This window comes from Somniosus microcephalus, chromosome 1 (genome assembly GCF_052327205.1).
Source record: "Somniosus microcephalus isolate GS21.2 chromosome 1, FLI_Smic_1.0, whole genome shotgun sequence".
Taxonomy (NCBI): Eukaryota; Metazoa; Chordata; class Chondrichthyes; order Squaliformes; family Somniosidae; genus Somniosus; species Somniosus microcephalus.
The window spans coordinates 312,701,400-312,728,125 of NC_140987.1; the positions used below are offsets into that span (position 1 = coordinate 312,701,400).

The 26,726-nt window shown below is 47.2% G+C and overlaps 1 protein-coding gene across 1 annotated transcript in view; it reads left to right on the forward strand.

The window, feature by feature from the left end:
• Positions 1 to 26,726, forward strand: part of LOC147124856 (FRAS1-related extracellular matrix protein 1-like) — an 883,765-nt gene that overhangs the window by 844,152 nt on the left and 12,887 nt on the right. Inside the window, exons 34-35 of the mRNA XM_085994045.1 lie at positions 18,062 to 18,177; positions 23,820 to 23,905. Coding sequence (XP_085850171.1) covers positions 18,062 to 18,177; positions 23,820 to 23,905 — 202 coding nt within the window. The remainder of the gene's footprint in view (positions 1 to 18,061; positions 18,178 to 23,819; positions 23,906 to 26,726) is intronic.

Below are 26,726 nucleotides of genomic sequence, written 5' to 3' on the forward strand. Positions count from 1 at the left end.
GACCTGCAGGCTCCTGCTATGTGTCCTGCTTTCACACACTGTCTGCACACTTGGTCCTTGAACCAACAATCTTTCTGGTCATGTGTTGTTCTGCCGCAGCGATAGCACTTCCCTGTTCCATAGGTCATTTCGTTGGTGCCGTATTCTTGCGGTCTCCGTTGTATCTCTGCAGCGCCCCTTGCGGCTGCTTCATGTGATACTGCCATATTGAAAGCTTTGTCCAGCGTAAGGTCCTTTTCTGATAGAAGCCGTTTCTGGGTTCCTTCACTTTGTAGCCCACACACAAACTTGTCCCTTAACGTGTCTGCTAGTCCCACTCCAAACTGGCAGTATTTTGATAGCTTGCGCAGTTCCGTTAGGTACTCAGCATTGCTTTCATCTTTGTGTTGGTTCCTTTTATGGAACTTAAATCGTTCTGCTATCAGCAGCGATGTGGGGCTTAAGTGGTCCTGTAGGATTTCTACTATGCTTCCAAAATCCTTGTTTACCGGTTTCTCTGGGGTTATTAGATTCCGCAGTAACCCATAAGTTTTTGCACCAATGGAATTTAACAGAACCAGTGCTTTATTAGCATCTGGCACTTCATTCGCCCTGCAGTACACCTCAATACGTTCCACATATGTCGCCCAATCTTCGACTTCATTGTCGAACGTAGAGATACTGCCACTCTTCGGCATCCTTGGTTGTGCGTTAACTATCCCCAATGGCGCCTCCCGCGCTTCCCCTTCTTCTCCGCTGGCACAAAATGGCGTCTCCCGCGCTTTCCTTCCTTCCCGTGCTCGCCCGTCTTCTCCACTGCAGCTTCGCAAAATGGTGCCTCCTGCGCTCTCCCTGCTTCTCCATGGCTCAATGGCATCTCCCGCGCTCTCCCTGCTTCTCCGCGGCTCAATGGCGTCTCCCCTTCGCCCCACGGACCCTGGTCAGCCCGTGATCCCTGGCTGTGCTCTGCGCGTTCTTCTCTTGATATTTGTTGACGCCGCTCGGTCTAGAACCCGACTGTCTCTTACTCTCTCTCTCTCCGGTTTTGCAGCATTTTTCCACGACGCCGCTCGGTGATCAACCCCCGGCTGCGCCCTGCTCTCTTCACCCTTTTTCTTACCCCATCGACGCTGTCCGGCTCTCTCTCTCTGCCGTCGGTCGGCTCCAGCCGCCGCTGCTCGGGAAGGGTCTGCTCAGGACCTGTCGTCGGTCTCTTACTGCTCATTGTGGCTGGGGAACCAAGCCTGGCTCTCCACAGCCTCCCCAGCGAAGTTGGATCTCTGCCTGACTGCTGGGCGGTTGCTCGCGGTCGATGCCCGTGTTCCTGGACTCGACTATTTTTTTTTTGTTGTTTTTTTTTTTTGTTTAATGTTGCAGGTAGATTCGCATCAACACTCGTCGCCACTGTTAGATCCGTGGTTCAGTGGATAAAGAATTACATGGATGCTGTATATAACAAACAACAGGTCTTTACTGGAAGAGGGTCATCTCTAGGCTGGAGTACAGAGGCATGCGCACAGCTTATATACCGGTATGGTTACTGCCGGTACTACAGTATACAGGAGCTGTAAAAAGTAGTTCTGACTTAAAGCACATACACTACACTATGGGTCACTGTCTGTCATTCTCATCCTCCTATTTAAATCACCTCGCCGCTCCCTATCTCTGTAACCTCCTACAACCCTCTGAGAACCCTGCATTCCTCTGACTCTAGCCTCTTGTGTGTCCCCCCTCCCTTTGCCCCACTATTGGCAGATATGCCTTAGGCCGCATAGACCCTATACTCTAAATATCCTCTCTAAACCTCACTCTCTCCTCTTTTACGACGCTCCTTAAAACCCATCTCTTTAACCAAGCTTTTAGTCACTCCTAATATCTCCTTTTTTGGCTCGCCATCCATTATCTGATTATACTTCTGTGAAGAGCCTTTGGGGCATTTTTCTATGTTAGCGGCACTATATCAGTGCAAGCTGTTGTTGCCTAGAATTTTGCTGCTGTCTGTGGTACCACGCACCATAAGAGAGGAAGAAAATTAGGGGGGGATTCTGAAATGGCAAAGCTTTTTCAGACATCCATGTTGAGTGTTCAGCACTTCATGCTGTGTTAACAGTGAAAAAGTAAATGCAGTAATAATGTTCTACTCCTAGTGTCTTTTAAAGGGACACTCTCTTCATGAATAAGCATCTGGCAAACATTGTTTTTGTTTTTGCACATAGACAGGAGGGTAAATATATGCAGATTCTGCTTTCAGTACGTTTCATTACTTGTCTATTTTGAATCAAGATGAATAAATGAAGGGTTTATGGCAATCCAAAGCTTTTCAGAGGTCTCTAGAAAACCATGAATTCTGAACCAATTTGATTAATCCTTGCACTTTCAGCACTGAGGCTTCACCCTTATAAAATTTACCTTAAGCTACAAGGTTGACCGGCATAACACTACGGGGTCGATTTTGTAATGTATATACCTTTAAGTGGGGAACTATCTTTTACAGCTCATGTATACTGCAGTACCGGCAGTGACCACACCTGTATATAGCCCTGAGTAGTAATCTGTACAGATCAGTTGCAGTGTGAGCCACATTGAGTAAACACCTGTTGTACCGTTCTCCGCAGTCTGTGTCTTATTACACACGGACGCAACAGATTTTCATTCAGCAGTCGGGAAGGAGGCGGGACTACAACTTTCAGGTTTTAGTCCCGCCTACATCGAGATGCAGCCAATCCACGCGATTTTCCTTTGATTGACCTTGTTGAGCCCGCCCAGCGGGCTCAGCAGGCCAATTAAGGGCCACCCGACAACAGGTGACGTCACAGACTGAAGAGGCCTTGACAGATGAAATATCAGTGTTTCACAGCTGTTTGAAGCTATCAAACACTGACAGTCTGACTTCTACACAGAATCCACAGAAATCCCACAGTGCAGATAGAGGCCATTTCGGCCCATCGAGCCTGCACCGACACATATCCCACCCGATCCCCGTAACCCCTACACCAACACATATCCCACCCTATCCCCGTAACCCCACGTATTTAATCCCCCTAACACTAAGGGTCCTTCTACACAGACTCAGTTAGAACTCTCACCGGCAATGAAAGCTGAAGGCTGTCACTTTTGACAGATTGCTGCCATTTTGCTTTCAGTGCCGGCTGAGTGATGGACTCCCGAAACCTAGAGGATGAAAGGCTGTTAAGGTAAGTACAGGTAATTTAAACTTCTTTACAAACTTTAGACACACCAAACACACTTACCTTTGCACATATGCACCATCGCTCACCTGAACACCGACATCGCGACCCCTCCAAGTCCTTCAACCCGACGGCCCACCTGCTCTAACCTGGCATGGTTTGGAGCCATCGGGAATCCCACACGACACCCCTCAAAATAGGGATTAGGCTAAAAACTGCCTGTTAACTACCTGTTAACAGGCAGTTAATTGGCACTAATCCCTTCCCGCCTCGGGTCGGCGGGTCCCAATGCGGGGCGGGTACCCGCCTCCTTTGAAGCTTACGTGGAGGCGGGTTTTGGGCGGGATGGTGTCGGGACCCCCGAATTTGGGATTTTTGCCCCCCGCATGCCTAAAAGCCCGCCTCACGGCACATTGAAAATCGACCCCTACATTTCGAAGTAATTCATTGCGTATGAAGCATTTTGATGCACTTCTGAGAGACAAAGTAAGATGCTACATAAATGGAAGTCATCTTGAATTTTTGCATAACATCCACCGCCTCCACCCCACCTCAGCCATTGAAACCCTCATCCATACTTTTCTCGCCACCAGACTCAACTATTCCAATGCTCTCCTGACCAGCCGTCCATCCTCCAACCTCCGTAAACTGCCAACTCATCCAAAATTCTGCCTCCCACCAAGTCCTGGTCATCCAATCGCCCCTGTCCTCGCTGATCTACATTGGCTCCAGGTCCCCCAATGCCTCAAACTTGAAATTCTCATCCTCCTGTTTAGAGCCCTTCATTGTCTCAACCTTATCCTTGTAACCTCCTCCAATCCTACAATTCTCCCCTCTGAACTCTCTGTTCCTCCGACTATTTACTTTTGTGCCTCCCCCCACTTTCCCTCATCAGCCTTCAGCCACTGAGGCCTCCTGCTCTGGAATTCACTGCCTTCACTCATCTGGCTCTCCTCCTTTAAGACCCTCCTTAAAACACTTCACTTTGACTGAAGCTTTTGATCTAATATCTCCTTCTTTGGCTTTGCATCCATGTATTCTGATTACCTCTCTGTGAAACCTTTGGGACAGTTTTCTTTCTATTGTTGTTTTGATCCATTTAATTTTTATGGAAACTGTTTATGCCTGTGATTCATTGCATTGAGATTTCACGATTCTGTCGTTCAGTGGAGGAAGTGCATTTCCTCATGAGGAGCGCGGGAGTGTAAATAACCCAGGCTGCTTTCTAACACTTCCGGATACATCAACTACAAATAATTTTTTGAGGATGTAACTGATAAAATAGATAAGGGAGAACCAGTGGATGTGGTGTATTTGGACTTTCAGAAGGCTTTCGATAAGGTCCCACATAAGAGATTAGCGTGCAAAATTAAGGCACATGGGATTGGGGGCAAGGTATTGACTTGGATAGAGAACTGGTTGGCAGACAGAAAGCAAAGAGTTGGAATAAACGGGTCGTTTTCCGAGTGGCAGGCAGTGACTAGTGGGGTACCGCAAGGATCGGTTCTAGGACCCCAGCTGTTCACAATATATATTAATGATCTGGACGAGGGAATTGGATGTAATATCTCCAAATTTGCAGATGACACAAAGCTGGGTGGGAGGGTAAGCTGTGAGGAGGATGTCGTGAAACTCCAGTACAATTTGGACAGGTTGGGTGATTGGGCAGAAACATGGCAAATGCACTACAATGTGGATAAATGTGAGGTTATCCACTTTGGTGGCAAAAACAGGAAGGCAGATTATTATTTGAATGGCAATAGATTGGGAGAAGTGGAAGTGCAAAGAGACCTGGGTGTTTTTGTGCACCAGTCGCTGAAGGTAAGCATTCAGGTGTAGCAGGCAGTTAAGAAGGCAAATGGTATGTTGGCCTTCGTAGCAAGAGGGTTCGAGTACAGGAACAAGGATGTCTTGCTACAGTTGTACAGGGCCTTGGTGAGACCGCACCTTGAGTATTGTGTGCAGTTTTGGTCGCCTTACCTGAGGAAGGACGTTCTTGCCATGGAAGGAGTGCAGCGAAGATTCACCAGGCTGATACCTGGGATGGCAGGAATGACGTATGAGGAGAGATTGTGTTGATTGGGCTTATACTCACTGGAATTTATAAGATTGAGAGGGGATCTCATCGAAACCTATAAAATTCTGTCAGGCCTGGACAGCCCCCCCCCCCTTTCCTTTTGTTTCTCTCTCACACCTGGCAGCTATCTTTTGCCCTGCCAGTACACTTTACACCTAATCACAGCCTATTACCATCTCGTCTAGCTTCTAATCTCTTTTACTTCTTTTGGTTCTTTAATTCTTTTGTCCGATCGCAGCCCTGCCTTCGATCTAGTTCCTTTTCTCTCCAGTTTTGAAGAAGGGTCAAACCCGAAACGTCAACTCAAATTTCTCTCCACGGATGTTGCCTGACTTGCTGAGTTTTTCCAGCATTTTCTGTTGTTATTTCGGATTTCCAACATCTGCAGTATTTTGCTATCGTACTAGATGCAGGAAGGATGTTTATGATGGCCGGGGAGTCCTGAACCAGGGGTCATAGTCTAAGGATAAGGGGTAAGCCATTTCGGACTGAAATGAGGAGGAATTTCTTCACCCAGAGAGTGGTGAACCTGTGGAATTCTCTGCCACAGAGGGCGGTGGAGGCCAGTTCATTAAATATATTCAAAAAAGAGTTGGATATATTTCTTAAGGCTAAAGGAATCAAGGGATATGGGGAGAAGGCAGGGACAGGGTACTGAATTTGGATGATCAGCCATGATCTCATTGAATGGCGGAGCAGGCTCGAAGGGCCGAATGGCCTACTCCTGCTCCTATCTTCTATGTTTCTGTGTTTCTAAATACTGCCTACATTGATAGTGATCTTCTAGCTATTATAAGCATTCAAAACGGGCTGCTTCAGATTTCCAATTCTTTCGCTTGCTTTAGATCAGATATACAGATCTATAGCCAGCCTACAGATGTAAAGTAAAAGTGATTCACCCCTTCAAATAATCTCCCTATTCTTTGCTAGTTTTACTATGTTATAACGGCATATCGAAGGTGCGTGGGTACTGGGAAGGGGGCGGGTGTCTCCCAGTCACTGTGTGTAGAAGGTCGATGGGTATTGGAGGGTGTCTCCCAGTCACTGTGTGTAGAAGGTCGGTGGGTATTGGTGGGTGTCTCCAAGTCAATGAGTGTGGTGTAATGTGTTTGGGTAAAGTGTGTCAGTGAGTGTAGTGTAATGTGTTTGAGTGACGTGAGTGTGGTGCAATGTGTTTGGGTGAAGTGTGTCAGTGAGTGTGGTACAATGTGTTTATAGAATCATAGAAAGTTACAGCACGGAAGGAGGCCATTTCGGCAACATCATGTCCGCGTCGGCCAACGAAGAGCTATCCAGCCTAATCCAACTTCCCAGCTCTTGGTCCGTAGGCCTGCAGGTTAGAGCATCCAAACTGCATATCCAAGTACTTTTTAAATGTGGTTAGGGTTCCTGCCTCGACCACCCTTTCAGGCAGTGAGTTCCAGACCCCCACAATCCAGTGGGTGAAGAAATTTCTCCTCAAATCCCCTTTAAACCTTCCCCCCAATTACTTTAAATCTGTGCCCCCTGGTTTTTGACCCCTCTGCTAATGGAAATAGGTCCTTTCTAACCACTTTATCTTATGCCCCTCATAATTTTATACACCTCAATAAGGTCTCCCCTCAGCCTCCTCTGTTCCAAGGAAAACAGACCCAGCCTATCCAGTCTTTCCTCATAGCTAAGATTCTCTACTTCTGGCAACATCCTTGTAAATCTCCTCTGTGTCCTCTCTAGTGCAATCACATCTTTTCTGTAATGTGGTGACCAGAACTGCATGCAGTACTCTAGCTGAGGCCTAACTAGTGTTTTCTACAGTTGAAGCATAACCCCCCCTACTCTTGTATTCTATGCCATGGCTAATAAAGGCAAGCATTCCATATGCCTTCTTAACCACCTTATCTACCTGGCCTGCTACCTTCAGGGATCTGTGGACATGCACTCCAAGGTCCCTTTGTTCCTCTACGCTACTCAGAGTTCTACCATTTAATGTGTATTCCCTTTCCTTGTTAGCCCTTCCCAAATGCATTACTTCACACTTCTTCGGATTGAATTCCATTTGCCACTGTTCTGCTCACCTGACCAATTTATTGATATCTTCCTGCAGTCTACAACTTCCTTCTTCAGAATCAACCACACAGTCGATTTTAGTATCACCTGCAAACTTCTTAATCATACCCCCTGTATTCAAGTCAAGATTGTTGATATATACCACAAAAAGCAAGGGACCTAGTACTGAGCCCAGCAGAACCCCAGTGGAAACAGCCTTCCAGTCACAAAAACACCCGTCAACCATTACCCTCTGCTTCCTGTCTCCGAGCCAGTTTTGAATCCAACTTGACACACTGCCTTGGATCCCATGGGCTTTTAACTTCGTGACCAGTCTGCCATTTGGAACCTTATCAAAAGGCTTGCTAAAGTCCATATACACTACATCAAATACACTACCATCATCTACCCTCCTTGTTACCTCCTCAAAAAATTCAATCACGTTTGTCAGACAAGACCTTCCCGTAACAAATCCGTGCTGACTATCTTTGATTAATCCATGTCTTTCTAAATGAAGATTTATTCTGTCCTTCAGAATTCTTTCCAATAATTTTCCCACCACTGAGGTTAGGTTGACTGGCCTGTAATTACTCGGTCTATCCTTTTCTCCCTTTTTAAACAAGGGTACCACATTAGCAGTCCTCCAGTCCTCCGGCACCACACCTGAAGCCAGAGAGGATTGAAAAATGATGGTCAGGGCCTCTGCTATTTCCTCTTTTGCTTCGCTTAACAGCCTGGGATACATTTCATCCGGGCCTGGGGATTTATCCAATTTTAAAGCTGCTAAACCCCTTAATACTTCCTCTCTCACTATGTTTATTCCTTCTAATATTTCACACTCCTCCCCTCTCATAGCAATCTCTGCTTCGCCCCTCTCCTTTGTGAAAACAGATGCAAAATGTACATTAAGAACCCTACCGATGTCTCCCGCCTCCACACCGATTACCCTCATGATCTCTAATAGGCCCTACCCTTTCTTTAGTTATCCTCTTACTTTTAATATATTTTAATAACATCTTTGGGTTTTCCTTGATTTTACTTGCTAAGAATTTTTCATGCTCTCACTTTGCTTTCCTAATATCATTTTTAATTGCACTCCTGCACTTTCTGTACTCCTCTAAAGATTCTGGAGTATTTAGCCCTCGGTATCTGCCTCCCTTTTTTTTCTTTATCTTACCCTGCATGTCTCTAGGCATCCAGGGGGCTCTAGATTTGTTAGTCCCACTTTTTTTCCTTAGGGGCACATGTTTGGTCTGAACCCTCCCGATCTCGTCCTTGAATGCCTCCCACTGCTCTGACACTGATTTACCTTCAAGTAGCTGTTTCCAGTCCACTATGGCTAAATCTCCTCTGAGCTTAGCAAAATTTTCTTTTCTTTTCCCCAATTTAGAATTTTTATTCCTGGTCTATCCTTGTCCTTTTCCATAACTACCTTAAATCTAACAGAATTATGGTCACTAGCATCAACATACGCCTTCTACCTGCCCAGCTTCATTCCCTAAAACTAAGTCCAGAACCGCCCCCTCCCCTGTTGGCCTTGCTACATAATGGCTAAAAAAGTTCTCCTGGATGCATTTTAGGAATTCCACACCTTCTATACCCTTCACACTAATTTTATCCCAGTTAATAGTGGGATAGTTGAAATCCCCTACTATTACTGCCCTATAGTTTTTGCACTTCTCAGAAATTTGTCAACATATTTGCTCTTCTATCTCCCTCTCACTGTTTGGGGGTCTGTAGTACACTCCCAGCAGTGTGATTGTGGTGTATGTAACCTGTTCCACCTTAAGAGAACTACCTTAAGAGATGTACTACTTTCTCTTGGCTGCTGTATACTGTAATACCGGTGGTGACCACACCGGTATATAAGTGTTGTGTAGGGATTTGCTGGGCAGTTCAGCCCTGACCTCCGAATAGTAAAGACCTGTTAAAAGTTATTCTTGTTGTCTGTGTCCAGTGATTGATCATAAGTATAACTGGGACACACAGACTCAACAGTGGCGACGAGTCCGATCTTACCCTGCGGCAGTTTTACATCCAAGGCAGCTTCGTCCTCAGAACGGGCGTCGAGAAGAGGCATCCGCCCTCATCATCCTGCTGAGCACCATCGCACGGGAGGCATCGAGAACCCGGGTTAAAAAGAAAAATTCTGACCAGGAAGCCCTCCATCAGCGACAGGCAGTGATCATCCCTTCTACCACGGTGGTGGGTAAGCCGATCAGCGACACGAGCAGAAAGTCGGCCGCGTTGGCTGTGGAGTAGGGGAAGGAAAACGGAGGAATAAGGGCGGAGAACTCGACCACGGCCGGTAAAAAGGGCCGGGCTGCAATCGAGGCCGAGAAGCGCAGCGACTGGGGCAGCTTAAGGCACGAGAGCCGCGGAGAACTCAAACGCAGCTGGTGTAAAGGACCGGGCTGCAAGCGGGGCTGCAAGGCAAAGCAGCGTCGGGGAATTGAGAACCGCTGGGGAGGCGAGAATGGCAGCAGCACGGCAATCGCCATTGCAGCCAGCGGGGGAAGAAGACGAGCGCGGGAAAGACCGCCAAGCGCGGGAAGCCGCCATTTTAGTAGGCAGGGGAAGAAGACAAGCGCGGGAAGCCGCCATTTTGAGAAAAAGAAAAATTTAAAAACTTGCAAGGATGCCTAAACATGGGAACATTAATACCTTTGATAGCGATATCGAAGATTGGACCACGTATGTAGAACGCATGGAAGTTTATTGTAAAGCAAATAAGGTACCAGATGATGAGAAAGCACTAACCTTATTAAGCTCAATGGGTGCGAAGACATACGGGCTATTGAAGCACCTTCTATCACCAGATAAACTGGCGGATCAGACCTTCGCAAAAATTGTTACTGTCCTGAAAAATCATTTAAACCCCACGCCGCTGATGATAGCGGAACGATTTAAATTTTACAGAAAAACGCAGCTGAAAGACGAAAGCAACGCTGAATTTTTAATTGAACTGCGTAAGCTATCAAAGTACTGTCAGTTTGGAACAGGACTAGCAGATGCGCTGAGAGATAAATTTGTGTGTGGATTGTTAAAAGAAGGAACACAAAAGCGACTGCTTGAGCAGAATGATCTTACGCTTGATAAAGCTGTCACCATTGCAGCATCGCACGAAGCCGCAGCGAGAGGCACGGTGGAAATGCAGCTGCGGTCGCCGGAACTCAGCACCAATCAAATGGTCTTGGGTACAGTAAAATGTTATCGTTGTGGAAAGACAACGCACGATCAGAACCAGTGCTGGTTCAAAAATCAGGAATGCAGAAAATGTGGCAGGTTTGGTCACATAGCTAAAGTATGCCGGTCAGGAAAGAAGACCAGCAACAAAAAGTCACCGCAGGAAAAGTACAGAAAGGTACACAAGGTGACAGAGAACAGTTCGAACGAACAGAAGTCAGATTCAGACTCCAGCAGTAATGAACTGGGTAGTCTAAGAGTACACAATGTTGGTAAGGAAGCAGACCTCCAAACAATTTGGGTCACACTTCAGATAGCAGGAGTCCAAGTGAAGATGGAATTGGACACTGGATCGGCATTGACGGTCATGAATAAGCAAGATTACAAAAGGTTATTCCCACATATTCCCCTACGGGATACGGAGATTGTATTGAAAACATACACGGGGCAAAGTGTATACCCCATCGGGAAGATAGAGGTAAAGGTGGTCCACAAGGGCAAAGAAAGCCGAGGAATGGACTTATATGTGCTACCTGAGGGAGGTCCACCACGACTGGGACGGGAGTGGATTAGGAAAATAAATATGGACTGGCATTCCTTAAAAGCACTAACGGTAGATTCCGGTAAAAAAGATGTCAAACCTAAACGATTGTCCAGAATATTGGACGATGCTAAAGAAGTGTTCCAACAGGGACTGGGAACACTGAGAGGAATTACGGCAAACATCAAGGTTGAAGAACATGCAAACCCGAAATTTTTCAAAGCCAGACCGGTACCTTATGCGATGCGACCTGCTGTGGAAGCTGAGCTGGAAGGGCTAGAACGTTCAGGAGTACTGTCTAAGGTAGACTGGAGTGAGTGGGCCACGCCCATTGTTCCTGTCATGAAGCGTTCATCGAGCAACAAGCCGGGGGAACCGGGGAAGGTTCGCATCTGTGGAGATTTCAAGATCACTGTTAATCCGGTGCTTCACACGGTGCAGTATCCGCTTCCGCGGATTGAGGATATCTTCGCTTCGTTGTCTGGCGGGAAACACTTCACCAAGATAGACCTGGCGCAGGCGTACTTACAGATGGAAGTTGAGGAAGAATCACGCCAGTATCTCACGATCAACACGCATAGAGGCTTGTACCGGTATAATAGACTGGTTTTTGGAGTGGCATCGGCTCCAGCAATTTGGCAGAGGGCCATGGAGCAGGTATTACAGGGAATTCCAGGCACACAATGTTACCTGGACGATATTCTGATTACAGGAGATGATGACGAGGAAAACCTTGCAAATTTGGAACTGGTGCTCACCAGATTGAAAGAATATGGACTTCGAGTTAATCGCCAGAAATGTGAGTTCTTTCAGAAGCGGATCTCCTACTGTGGTCATGTCATTGACCAGGAGGGGCTTCATAAGTCTCCTGACAAGATCAAAGCTGTTGTGAAGGCTCCCGCTCCGGATAATGTATCCCAGTTGAGGTCGTTCCTAGGGTTGATTAACTATTACCATAAGTTTCTGCCAAATTTATCCACGGTGCTGCACCCGCTGAACGCTCTTTTGCAGAAGGGAGTACCATGGAAGTGGAGCGAGGACTGTAAGAGGGCCTTTCGCAAAAGCAAGGCATTGATCACCTCAGGGGAAGTGTTGGCTCACTTCAACCCAACGCTGCCTATTCGTTTGGCTTGTGATGCTTCTCCATATGGTATTGGGGCAGTACTCTCACACAAGTTGCCAAATGGCCTGGAGAGGCCAGTCGCGTTCGCATCCAGATCATTGACCTCCGCTGAGCGCAACTATGCTCAGATAGATAGGGAGGCTCTCAGCCTTGTGTGGGGAGTAAAGAAGTTTAATCATTACCTGCAGGGCCAAAAGTTTACGCTTCTGACAGACCACCAGCCGTTGGTATCCATTTTTAACCCTAAGAAGGGTGTTTCGGTGATGACAGCACAGAGACTCCAGAGATGGTCCCTTTTCCTAGGGGCACACCAATATCAGATTGAATTCAAAGGTACAAAGCAGCATGGTAATGCTGATGGGCTGTCGCACCTGCCACTACCTACAGAGGAGGAGGCACCGACGGTTGACCCTGTTGAGTTATTTCACTCGACCATCATCGAATGTTTACCAGTCACCAATGCAAATATTGAAAGAGAAACCAGGAATGACCCGACACTGCCCCGGGTCTACGAAGTGACAGTGAAGGGATGGCCAGCACATGGTGATCCACTGTTACCGGCATTCTCAGCAAGATGAGAACAGCTGTCCGTCTGTCAAGGAACATTGATGTATGGAACAAGAGTGATTATTCCTCCTAAGTTAAGAGAGAGAGTTCTAAAGGAACTGCATGAAGGTCATTTGGGGGGAGTCAAGATGAAAAGCCTTGCTAGGGCTTATGTGTGGTGGCCGGGTATCGACCAACAGATAGAGGATCTGACGAAAAGCTGCTCAGGGTGCCAAAAAGTGCAAAATGCACCTCCGATTGCACTGCTGCATCCATGGGAATGGCCTTCAACCCCATGGCAACGTGTACATATTGACTTTGCTGGTCCATTCATGGACTCCATGTTTTTAATTGCGGTGGACGCACATTCTAAATGGCCAGAAGTGATTAAGATGACTAACACTACCTCGGAACAGACGATCGCGGTGCTAAGAACGATATTTGCAAGAAATGGATTGCCAGAACAAATATGTTCAGACAACGGACCGCAGTTCGTGTCAGAAGAATTCCAGAAATTCATGAAGAAGAATGGGGTGAAACATTATACCTCTGCCCCATATCATCCGGCTACAAACGGGTTGGCCGAGAGATTTGCACAAACGTTCAAAAAAGCAGTAAAGGCCATGAGCGAAGATCAGATTCCACTACAACACAAGGTGGACAAATTCCTACTGGCATATCAAAACGCCACTCATGCAGTGACAAACCAAAGTCCTGCCATGATGTTCTACAACAAGAGGTTGCGGTCCAGGTTGGACTTGTTCAAACCAAATGTGCGGAGGGAAGTTGAAAACAAACAGTTCCAGCATATAAATAACAAGACCACTCGGAGTTTCGAAATAGGACAACCAGTGTTAGCCAGGGACTATAAAAACGAGAAATGGCAATCTGGAACAATTCGGGCCCGACAAGGACCCCTGATGTACACGGTAGATATTGGTGAAAATGTAATACGGCGTCATGCCGACAACTGGTAGAATCGAGAACAAGGGTCGAACCCATGGTTACGGCAGAGACAACCGTGGAAGAAGTTAGTGAACCTGAAGCATCTACCTCAGAAGTGAATGTACCTGATGATGATGTCCAATCCATAAGAGACCAACTAGATGAGTCAGCCCAGCAACGAGAATCAGAGACCCCTGAAAGGCGTTATCCAACTCGAATCAGGAGGCCTCCTCAGAGAGAATCTTTGAACTGTTTTGCATGAAGTTGTATATATATATATGTTATTACGTTATGTTAAATGGGGATATAACTGTTAAGCTAAAAAGGGAGGATTGTGGTGTATGTAACCTGTTCCACCTTAAGAGAACTACCTTAAGAGATGTACTACTTTCTCTTGGCTGCTGTATACTGTAATACCGGTGGTGACCACACCGGTATATAAGTGTTGTGTAAGGAGTTGCTGGGCAGTTCAGCCCTGACCTCCGAATAGTAAAGACCTGTTAAAAGTTATTCTTGTTGTCTGTGTCCAGTGATTGATCATAAGTATAACTGGGACACACAGACTCAACAGTGATCACCCCTTTTTTGTTTTTCAATTCGACCTATATGGCCTCGTTTGATGATCCCTCCAACATATCATCCCTCAACACAGCTGTAATAGTTTCTTTAATCAATACCGCGACCCCCCTTCCCCTGCCTCTCTATCCCGTCTGAAAATCTTGTAACCAGGAATGTTGAGCTGCCATACCTGCCCCTCTTTCAGCCACGTCTCTGTAATAGCTGTAATATCATAGTCCCAAGTATCTCTACCTGTGCCCTCAGCTCATCTGCCTTGTTCGCTATACACCTTGCATTGAAGTATATACCATTTAGTACAGGCAAACCTTCTTGTTGACTGTTGGGTGATGTGTCTGTCTAGTTTGAATAGCTGACTGTGTTCAAGCTGTGAGATGTGAGTGTGAGGCTTGCAATAGTGGTTAGTGTGAGGGGGTGAGGTGAAGCTATGAATGTGAGGTGTGAGTCGTGTTTGGTAAAGATTGTTGGTAGGTGAGTGATGGGGGTGTGGTGCATTGAGCAGTGTCTGAGGCTAGTGTTGCAGATGCTGGGATATGGCATTTGAAGATGAATTCACTGACCTTGACCACGCGTCTGAAGTCATTAAACTTCTTCCTGCACTGAGTCCAGGTCCTCGGGGCTAAACTTCAGGCATTTACCACCTTGGCTATCTGCTCCCACTGTAGTCTTGTCTGTTGCCTGGAGGTCCTCCTGGCTCCCTGTGGAAAGAGAACCTCTCCCCTGGAGTTGACTTCCTGGACCAAGGACTCCAGCACTGCATCTGAAAACCTTGGAGCCCTTTCTCTGGCCTGTTGAGCCATTATTCAGTCTTCTTCTTTTTGACCCTTGCCTCCACAACCAATTTCAGCAGCTGCTGCAAGCAGAATGCACCTCCCTTTTAAGAGGTGCTGACTGCCTTTAATTAGTGCAGGCTAGGTTTAATTGGAGCTAGCCTCACATGAACTTGAGCCCCCTGCTGGGCGTTCAGCCACTCAGCAGCATGTTCAGCACTCGGCTGAACACTACAATCATGTAAATTAGCAGGCAGCAGGAAGTTTGTGTGCTGCCTGCAGACCTCCGAACGGACATGGGTTAAAAGTGCATCGCGATCCCCATTCCCATTTTTGGGCCTTATCCAAATTCGAGACCCAGAACTCTAATTAACAGGTCAGAAATTCTGGAGGACAGTTAGCAGTCATCTTGCTTAAGTTAACTAAGATGGCATGTTCTCCATTTTGTATTAATACACAAAGTTAAATTGTATTGATTGCAATAAGTGAATCTTATCATGAGTTGCTCTATATGTTAATGTGTTGTGAAATAAAGCAGCTTGATTTGTTTTGGTCTTGTCTCACCAGTGTTTTGTTTTGGATACCTTCAGAGAAATTGAGAAAGTGCACATGTGAAAGACATGAATATCTGATTCAGATCACCAGGGTTTACTATTGGTGCACCCTTAGGGTACACGATCATATAGTTAGATATTGGGCAGACACACCCCTACATGTAAGAAGCTCTTATGGGAGTGATTAGCAGCACTGAACCTGGAGAATATCTAAGGCAAGACCCACATTTGTAATGCCACACTGGTACATGAGGGCAGGCTGCTGAGTTTGGAGCTGAGACATGTTGGGGTAAAGGAGAGGAAGTTGGACTCAGGAACTACATTCTGAACTCCATTAGTAGGTTGTAAAACTCCTGTAAATTAGCAGGCAGCAGGAAGTTTGTGTGCTGCTTGCAGACCTCTGAACAGACACGGGTTAATAGTGCATCGCAATCCCCACCCATGTTTTCAGGCCTTATCCAAATTCGAGACCCAGAACCCTAACTAAGTTCCTGAGTACAATTTCCTCTCATACTTTCCCACTGGTGGCTATCCTCCCATAATTTCAATACATGGATCCAGAATGAATGCTGTCAATTTCTCAATAGGTCTGTATCAAAAACTAAAGGCAGGTTGCTCTTGTTGGCAGTCTCTAACTAACTTACCTTTAAATTGTTAAAAGTTACATTATCTGAAAGCGACTCAGTATGGTCCTTCTTTAAACCCTCGTTTATTGGGCCAGAAATTAGGATCGGGTGCTTGCCGCGCGTGCAAGCCCCCGATCTGCACTCACCCTGCGCGCTGACATCTGAAGCCCGGGCCTGCTTGCATTTCCTGTCACTGGCCCGGTTCAGATGTCGGCGCGATGTGCTTACCTGATCCAGCGGCGTAGTTAGTGCGATGTGCCGGCTGGGATCAGGTGAGCACTCTGCAGCCAATCAGGGGAGGGGAAACTCATTCATGAGTTTGATAGTAAAGACTGTCAAACTCATGAAAAGTACGGGCGCCCAAAAGACTAGTTTAACTTTAATTAAAATTTAAAAAAACATCCCAATAATTAAATAAACTATAAATAACTTTTAAAAAACTATTTAAAACAATTAATAGAATTTTTGAAAAAAATAATTGTTTACGAAATCGGGTCTAAAAATAAACTTACCTTACTGTAAAGTGCTTAAAAACAATGAAGCTGTGGAAAAAATGTAATAATTTTAAATAATAGACCACTTACCTTCAAGAATCCACTCCTTACGCCTCCTTTTTTCATTTCTAAAATGTCCAGGCCCTTGCACACGCGCAAACCTGTCAAAACGAAGGAAGTTCAACGCGTGTGCGCAGAGTCCTGCACGCACGCGTTGGACCTCTAAACCCTTAGTTCGATGGAGAGGAAATGCCGGTTTCCCACGCATGCGCTGTACATGCTGAAATCCGGCACTTCCAATGGGTCCACGCGTGAGTACACTGTCCGTATTCATGCGTTGGGACCGGAATTACTGGCCCACTGTCTTTAAACTTCAGTTATACTAATATTCATATATTTCCAATTTTCCTGCTGCTGGATGTGCTCCCATATTTTCCTGTGTGTTGTGTTGCTGGTGCAGTATTCCCATACACAGTGTATTAAGCTGTTCTGATATTTTATATTATTATAATTATTTTGCTTTCTTTTCCTTTTAATTTATTGCCCAGCTTTAACTTTAATTTCTTTCTCATTTTGAACTATATCGCTTCTCACCTGGAATAACAGGGATGCACCTCGGGGACCTGTTACATAGCTGCTGCATGCTGGAGAAAATTCTAGAGAAAGTTAATTTATTTTCAAATTGGAGTAAATAAATAAACAAAATATTTTTTCCTGAGAGCTTCGAAGCCAGTTTTACAAGCAGCCTGTAACAAATGGCAGTGTGAAGCTCTTCAGTTTAGTAATTTTCCTGCTAATATCTGCTTCCTGCCCAGTTTTCCTTATAAATGTCGGTATCCCAAGATATGGAATATGGGAATATGTTACTGCCAGTGGCACCTTGATTTTCCCTTGAGTGGACTGTGACCAAACCTCTTTGCTGTAGGGGAGGAGGGAGTGGGTGGGGTTACTGCCAGACATTCAAGAAGGGAGTGAGATCCTGCAGTAAGAATGCAGTTTGTTAGTACTTCTGATCTCACATCCAGTTTCGTACTTGGTTGTTGCTTCTGGTGGCAGGGACCAGTGTTGCTGGTCATATCACTAATGGTATCAATTCTCCCAGTTACAGTAAATCTATCCCGCTATTGCATTGGCGTTGATACCTGATCTGGGAGCACTTGTGCTTTCCCTAGTTGCAGAGATGAAAAATGTTCATTCTAAATCCTTCCAGGAACACCAAATTTGCACCCAAACTCTCTCCATCCCCACCCTCTCACCAATGTGAAATGTATAGGCAGTCGATGGTGCTTTCTCAAGTCAATATTTTAAGCAGGAATTATATTGTATTCCTGCAGTAGATTTGACATGGTGGAGCGTATTCGATGAACATATATCAGAGTACCACTCATGCACCAAAAGAAAGAATATTTACAAGCAACTTTTTAATTTCAGGAGATAAGTGCCAAAAAATGTCCCTTTGGATGGACCTACCATGAGAATCACTGCTATTATCTGAACACTGAACACAAGGCAACCTGGACTGGAGCAGCTCAAGCCTGCAAGGAAATGTAAGACTTAATGTGAATGCTTATTAATTCATATAAGTTTGATTGTAATATTTGGATAATTATGTTCAGCAGAAATTAGCATTAGATAGAATTATTTGAGCATTGTGCTCAATAATGGACCATTAAGAGGTTATTTGAAAAATATTAATTTTGATCACTTCATCTCAGGATCATTTTGAATTTGAGAAATAGCAGTGTATTTGCGTACACCCATTTACCTCATCACTCCATGACTTTTTCACTATTGAGGTGGGCAGTGGAAGACCACCTGTTGTCTCTAGTTGGAGACACAGCAGCGAAAGTGGCAGATTCAATCCAAAAAGGCCCGCCGTGCCTGCTGAGCTTTTGAACTATTTCTGCATATTTTATGTTACAATCTGCAGCTATAGATATACGAAAAAGAAATAGATCCTGAACTTTACTTTTAGGAATAGCTCTCGCAGGTGACCAACTCCAGGAGTGATGCTCCCAGTTGACGTAAACCAATTCCCAACCTAAAGCGTGGTGATGCATTCGTGTACCACCTGCTCTCTATTCTGCACCCCGTTGAGTAAACACCGTTGTACCGTTCTCCGCAGTCTGTGTCTGATTATTACACGGACGTAACATTGGCGACGAGGCAGGTTCGAACCTACCTGCAACTCGGCGTCACCTCCCGGGGATTCGTTCCTGGAGATCAGTGGATTGGAGGTCAAGGCCAGAGACTTGGGCGTTGACCACGGGCAACCTCCCCGTCATCCAACAGAGACTCGAGAATTGCGGGGGAGGCTGTCGAGAGCCAGGCTTGGCTTTCCAGTCAAGGTGGTCCTGCGAAATGGGCTGGCAACAGGTAGTGCGCAGACCCTTCCCAGACAGCGGCGGGCTAGAGCCCGACCGAGCGGCACAGTAAAGGGCCGAGCAGTGTCGACGGGGGAGAGAGAGAGAGCAGAGCGCACAGGGCGCAGCCGGTGTTCAGGGGCCAAGCAGCGTCGGAGAGAGGGAGAGAGAGAAGTGCACGAAACCTACAGGGCGCCGCCATTGCCACGAGAACCGCTGGGAGCGGCGTCGGCAGCAGCGGGGGAGGAAGGAAAGCGCAGGAGATGCCATTTTAAGCCATTGGGAGATGCCATTTTAAACCACACACAAAATGCCGAAGAGTGGCAGTATCACTGCATTTGACAATGAAGTCGAAGATTGGACTACATATGTCGAACGAATAGAGGTGTACTGCAAGGCAAATGGGGTGTCAGATGACAAGAAAGCGTCAGTATTGTTAAATTTAATGGTGCAAAGACGTATGGTTTATTACGAAATCTAGTAACCCCAACGAAGCCAATGGAAAAGAGTTTTGAAGACATAGTAACGATACTAAAGGAACATTTTAAACCCCACACCGCTGCTGATAGCAGAAAGATTCAAGTTTCACAAACGGAACCAGCATAAGGATGAAAGCAATGCTGATTATTTAACAGAACTGCGCAAACTATCAAAACACTGCCAGTTTGGAGCGGGACTGACAGATGCCTTAAGGGACAAGTTTGTGTGTGGGCTTCAAAGTGAAGGAACCCAGAAATGGCTTTTATCTGAAAAGGACCTTACGCTAGAAAAGGCTTTCAGCATTGTGGTATCATATGAAGCTGCAGCACGGGGCGCTGCAGAGATACAACAGAGACCGCAAGAATATGGCACAAACGAAATGTCATATGGAACAGAGAAGTGCTATCGCTGCGGCAGAACAACACACGACCAGAATGATTGCTGGTTCAAAGACAAAGTGTGTAGACAGTGTGGAAAAGTAGGACACATAGCACGAGTCTGCAGGTCGGGAAAGAAAACCAGCAATAAGAAACCTACCAAAGGAAAGTACCAGAAGGTACATAAGATGACGGAGAATAGTTCAGACGAACAAAAGAGTGATAACGACTCCGAAAGCAGGGAACTGAGTTGTCTGAAACTATATAATGTGATCACAACGGAGGATCACCGAACCATTTGGGTCACTCTCAAGATAGCAGGAGTCCAGGTAAAGAAGGAATTGGACACAGGATCAGCCCTAACAGTCATAAACCGACAGGACTACGAGCGGCTATTCTCACACATACCCTTGAGAGACACAAAAATTATTTTGAAGACGTACACGGGGCAAAAAGTCTACCCCAAAGGAAAAATAAGGGTGACCGTTATATATAACGGTAAGGAAACACCAAAACTAGACCTGTATGTTTTGCAAGATGGAGGACCACCATTACTGGGACGTGAATGGATCCGGAAAATACAACTGGATTGGCATTCCATACAGGCACTGACTGTGGCTGACAAAAAGGATGACGACGTCACACCTGGGCGACTGTCAAAGATCCTAACTGACGCGAAAGAAGTGTTCCAGCAAGGACTCGGAACACTAAAAGGCATGACAGCGATGATTAAAATTGAAGAAAACGCAAGCCCAAAATTTTTTAAGGCCAGACCGGTACCTTATGCGATCCGCCCAGCCGTCGAAGCAGAGCTGGAGAGTCTGGAACATTCAGGTGTACTGTCCAAGGTAGACTGGAGCGAGTGGGCTACACCCATCATCCCTGTGATGAAAAAGTCGTTGAGCAGCACGCCTGGGGAACCAAAGAAGGTTCGCATCTGTGGGGACTTTAAGGTAACAGTGAACCCGGTCCTTCACACCGTACAATATCCACTTCCGCGGATTGAAGATATTTTCGCCTCGCTATCTGGAGGGAAACGCTTCACTAAGATTGATCTGGCCCAGGCGTATCTGCAAATGGAGGTAGAAGAAGCATCAAAAAAATACCTCACAATCAACACCCATAAAGGTCTCTACCAATACAACCGGCTGGTATTCGGGGTAGCATCAGCTCTGGCTATTTGGCAGAGGGCAATGGAACAAGTCCTGCAAGGGATCCCAGGGACCCAGTGTTATTTGGACGACATCCTGGTCACGGGCGAAAATGACAGTGATCACCTTGCCAACCTGGAGCAGGTGCTCACTAGATGGCAGGAATATGGGCTCCGAGCTAACCGCCCCAAATGTGAGTTTTTTAGAAAACAAATCTCGTATTGTGGCCACGTTATCGATAAAGAGGGGTTACATAAGTCCCCAGAGAAGATTGAGGCAGTAGTCAAGGCTCCAGCACCGGAAAATGTGTCACAACTGAGGTCGTTCCTCGGGCTGGTAAACTACTACCATAAGTTCTTGCCAAATTTGTCTACAATATTACACCCACTGAACACCCTACTGCAAACTGGGGTGCCATGGAAGTGGAGTGATGAATGTAGACGAGCTTTCCAGAAGAGCAAAACACTAATCACATCGAAAGACGTATTGGCCCATTACAACCCGGCATTACCAGTTCGTTTGGCATGTGATGCGTCACCCTACAGCTGTCGCACAAATTCTCGGACGGCTCAGAGAGGCCAATAGCCTTTGCGTCACGATCACTAACCTCAGCCGAGCGTAACTACGCCCAGATTGACAGGGAGGCCCTCAGCCTAGTGTGGGGAGTGAAAAAGTTCAATCACTATCTGCACGGGCAGAAATTCACCTTGCTGACTGATCACCAGCCTCTTGTCTCTATTTTTAATCCGAAGTAGGGCGTTCCGGTGATGACTGCGCAACGACTACAAAGATGGTCACTTTTTCTAGGGGCGCACCACTATGAGATTGAATATAAGGGCACGAAAGAGCATGGAAATGCTGATGGGCTATCACGCCTGCCACTGCCTACTGCGGAGGAAGCACCAGCAGTGGATCCTGTCGAAATATTCCATTCGACTATAGTTGAATACCTACCGGTAACTAACGCTTGTATAGAAAAGGAAACCCGAAATGACCCGACACTGTCTCGGGTATATGATTTGACAGTGAAGGGATGGCCAGAACATGGCGACTCACTGTTGCCAGCATTCTCAACAAGGAGAGAACAGCTGTCAGTGTGCCGGGGGACCTTGATGTGTGGATCCCGAGTGGTAATTCCACCCAAGTTAAGGGATAGAGTGCTCAATGAGCTTCATGAGGGTCATCTGGGAGGGGTAAAAATGAAAAGCCTAGCCAGGGCTTATGTGTGGTGGCCGGGAATCGATAAACAAATCGAGGACCTGACCAAGAGCTGCTCAGGATGCCAGAAAGTCCAAAATGCACCACCACAGGCCCCTCTACACCCATGGGAGTGGCCCTCATCTCCATGGCAATGGGTGCATATTGATTTTGCTGGTCCATTCATGGACTCAATGTTTTTAATAGCCGTGGATGCGCACTCGAAATGGTCTGAGGTCATTAAAATGTCCTCCACCACCACGGAGAAAACTATTGCAGTCCTACGGACCATTTTTGCCAGGAATGGCTTGCCAGAACAGATTTGCTCCGACAACAGACCACAGTTTGTGTCCGAAGAGTTCTGGAGGTTCTTGAAAAAGAATGGGGTAAGGCATTACACATCCGCCCCGTATCATCCAGCCACAAATGGATTGGCTGAGAGGTTCGTACAAACCTTTAAGAAGGCAATAAAGGCTATGTACAATGACAACATTCCACTGCAGCACAAGGTGGACAATTTCCTGTTCGCCTACCGGAATGCGACACATGCAGTCACCAACCAGGCCCCAGCCATGATGTTCTTTAACCGAAGGTTAAGATCTCGCCTGGATTTGCTCAGACCAAACGTACGAAGAGATGTTGAGAGTAAGCAATTCCAGCACATCCATGAGAAGCCAACAAGGAGCTTCAGTGTAGGGCAACCAGTCTTGGCCCGTGACTACTGAACAGAAAAATGGCAGCCAGGAACGATATGCACACGGCAGGGCCCACTAATGTATACAGTGGACGTTGGGGAGAGCATCGTGAGACGCCATGCTGACCAGATCCTAGAGTCACAGGAACAAGTCAACCCCATGCCTCGCCCATACGTACCTGGTGATGAACCCGACGTACAGGTAGCATCTACCCCAGAAACAGTAGCATCGGAAGCTGATGAACCAACCGACGACAGGGGGCCAGAATCGCCTCCGCACCAAGAGCAAGACACTCGGGAAAGGCACTATCCAGAAAGGATCAGGAAGCCTCCCCAAAGACTGAATTTATAAATAGACTATTTTCAGCTAATGTTGCATGTTAAAAGTGTTAATTGTAATTAGTTTGATATTTAATTGTTAAATGAGTGTTATGGTACTGTTAATCTAAAAGGGGAGGAATTGTAATGTATGTACCTTTAATGGGGGAACTACTTTCTACAGCTCAATTATACTGTAGTACCGGCAGTGACCACACCTGTATATAACGCTGAGTAGTAATCTGTTGTTTCAGTTGGAGTCTGAGCCACGTTGAGTAAACACCGTTGTACCGTTCTCCGCAGTCTGTGTCTGATTATTACACGGACGTAACACTAGGCACCAGTGGTAAAGGTCACCAATCATCCAGTTCTCACCTTTTACTGCCATCAATGCCATTATTGGAGCCAAGTCCAGTTAAAAGCTGGCGTCATCCCGATCAATGTAACCAGAACCAAATCTCCATGATAGCGGGTTAACTGCTAATACCACCACACTTGGCCATATTGCCACTGCTCACCAATCCTTTTTTTGAATTTTAATGCATAGTTAATGTCTTTCTTCCAGCTGAGCCTGAAATCAAAGAGCAAATTGTTCCACTGTCTCCACAGGTACCATGGCAACCTTGTGAGTGTCATCTCAAAACAGGACATGGAGTGGCTGTGGGACTTCAGTGGAAGGCGTCCCTTCTGGATTGGTATGTTTATTCCTTTACAGAGTGGAGTTGGCAATGAGTGGATGTTAACGTGTAAGAAATCTGAGTTCACATGTCCTCATTACCAACTAACTGGGATAAAGAATTGTTAAAGATTATAAATGACATGCGTTAATGGCTGTACTATTTTACTGTCTGCTGGAGCATTTGGACTACAATAATTACAATCAATTACAGAGTCACCCCCATTCCTCCATCCCCGCCCCCACCCCATTCGATCTTCAGTTAAGAAGCTGGAGGGGTATGGATGTTAATTGAGGGGGGGTGGCGGGAGGGAGAGGAGCAATGATGTGATGGGCAATGAAGTGATGGGCATCATGCTTCCTGGTGCTAACTTAGTCATTTCTACTTTAGTTTTTTAGAACAAATGAAATAGAAAAATCCCTTTAAATATAACAGCCCTGAAATTCCGCAGGGATTCTCCCTCACTGCCGCTGGAGTTGTGGCAGGAGACCAGGGCTAACATGTTCCACAGCCAATAGGCAATGCACCAGGAACTGGGCCTACCGGAAGATTCCCCAGCCCTTTAATAGAACAAACGCACAGACAATATCCAAAAGCAAAGGAAGGATATATCACAGTCGTGGTGTCACCCAGGCCTCATCCTACCAGGGTTCTTGCAATCTATAGTTGCCAACAGTCCTTGTTTTGAGCAAACATCACACCTACCAATTTTCATAAAAAGTAGAGTGAAACAGACTTCTTTTTGGAGCATAGGAGGATAAAGATAAGTGTCAAGAACATCTTAAGAGTAAGGAATGGGGAGGGTGAGGACTTAGCAGTGAGAGTGAGAGGCAAGGGCAATCGGTTTTTATGAGGGCTGTGAGTAATGGATGATAATTATGAGGCAGGGCTGAAGTGCAAGGTTGATGGTGTGAGTGAGAGGGAGGTGTGGGTGAGGGCTGACAGTTAGTGAGGAGAGATGAGAGTGATTTGAAATCTGATTAGGATTATTAGAAGCAGCGACACATAGCTTCTCATAGATTGGTAATCTACCATTCCTTGTTACTGTCGACCTGTGTAATAAAAGACTGAATCAAGTAAATTCTGCTCATCCTGATATTAATGGGGAGGCGGGGAAGGAATGGGTGTGACCGAAAGCAGCCAAACAATCCAACGAGGCTGGGGACACAGGTTCTACCGAATTTAACGGCAGGACCACAATATCATTTTCTTGCTCCGTTTCCCACCCGGCAGCCAGCCAGATTGATAGACTGCCAGGTGGGAAAACCAGTAACAGAAGACTGCCCCCTTGGGGACGGACCCCGACAACCGAGAGGGGAGCAGATGGCAGATCAGGGTTTGGGGAGGTGGGGCAGGGTCGAATGTGATTTTGGGAGTGGATCAGGCTGCAGATTGGGGCTTGGGGAGTGGTTGGCGGGGGGAGTCTACTCTGATCGCAGGAGGGGAGCAGGCTGCAGATTGGGATTGGAGGGTGGTGATGGGGAGTCTACTCTGATCGCAGGAGGGGAGCAGGCTGCAGATTGGGATTGGAGGGTGGTGATGGGGAGTCTACTCTGATCGCAGGAGGGGAGCAGGCTGCAGATTGGGATTGGAGGGTGGTGGGGGGGAGTCTACTCATCGCAGGAGGGAGCAGGCTGCAGATTGGGATTGGAGGGTGGTGGGGGGGAGTCTACTCTGATCGCAGGAGGGGAGCAGGCTGCAGATTGGGATTGGAGGGTGGTGGGGGGAGTCTACTCTGATCGCAGGAGGGAGCAGGCTGCAGATTGGGATTGGAGGGTGGTGGGGGGGAGTCTACTCTGATCGCAGGAGGGGAGCAGGCTGCAGATTGGGATTGGAGGGTGGTGGGGGGGAGTCTACTCATCGCAGGAGGGGAGCAGGCTGCAGACTGGGATTGGAGGGTGGTGGGGGGAGTCTACTCTGATCGCAGGAGGGAGCAGGCTGCAGATTGGGATTGGAGGGTGGTGGGGGGGAGTCTACTCTGATCGCAGGAGGGGAGCAGGCTGCAGACTGGGATTGGAGGGTGGTGGGGGGAGTCTACTCATCGCAGGAGGGGAGCAGGCTGCAGATTGGGATTGGAGGGTGGTGGGGGGGAGTCTACTCATCGCAGGAGGGGAGCAGGCTGCAGATTGGGATTGGAGGGTGGTGGGGGGAGTCTACTCATCGCAGGAGGGGAGCAGGCTGCAGATTGGGATTGGAGGGTGGTGGGGGGGAGTCTACTCTGATCGCAGGAGGGAGCAGGCTGCAGATTGGGATTGGAGGGTGGTGGGGGGGAGTCTACTCTGATCGCAGGAGGGGAGCAGGCTGCAGATTGGGATTGGAGGGTGGTGGGGGGAGTCTACTCATCGCAGGAGGGCAGCAGGCTGCAGATTGGGATTGGAGGGTGGTGGGGGGGAGTCTACTCATCGCAGGAGGGGAGCAGGCTGCAGACTGGGATTGGAGGGTGGTGGGGGGGAGTCTACTCTGATCGCAGGAGGGGAGCAGGCTGCAGATTGGGATTGGAGGGTGGTGGGGGGGATTCTACTCTGATCGCAGGAGGGGAGCAGGCTGCAGATTGGGATTGGAGGGTGGTGGGGGGGAGTCTACTCATCGCAGGAGGGGAGCAGGCTGCAGATTGGGATTGGAGGGTGGTGGGGGGGAGTCTACTCTGATCGCAGGAGGGAGCAGGCTGCAGACTGGGATTGGAGTGTGGTGGGGGGGAGTCTACTCTGATCGCAGGAGGGGAGCAGGCTGCAGATTGGGATTGGAGGGTGGTGGGGGGGAGTCTACTCATCGCAGGAGGGGAGCAGGCTGCAGATTGGGATTGGAGGGTGGTGGGGGGGAGTCTACTCTGATCGCAGGA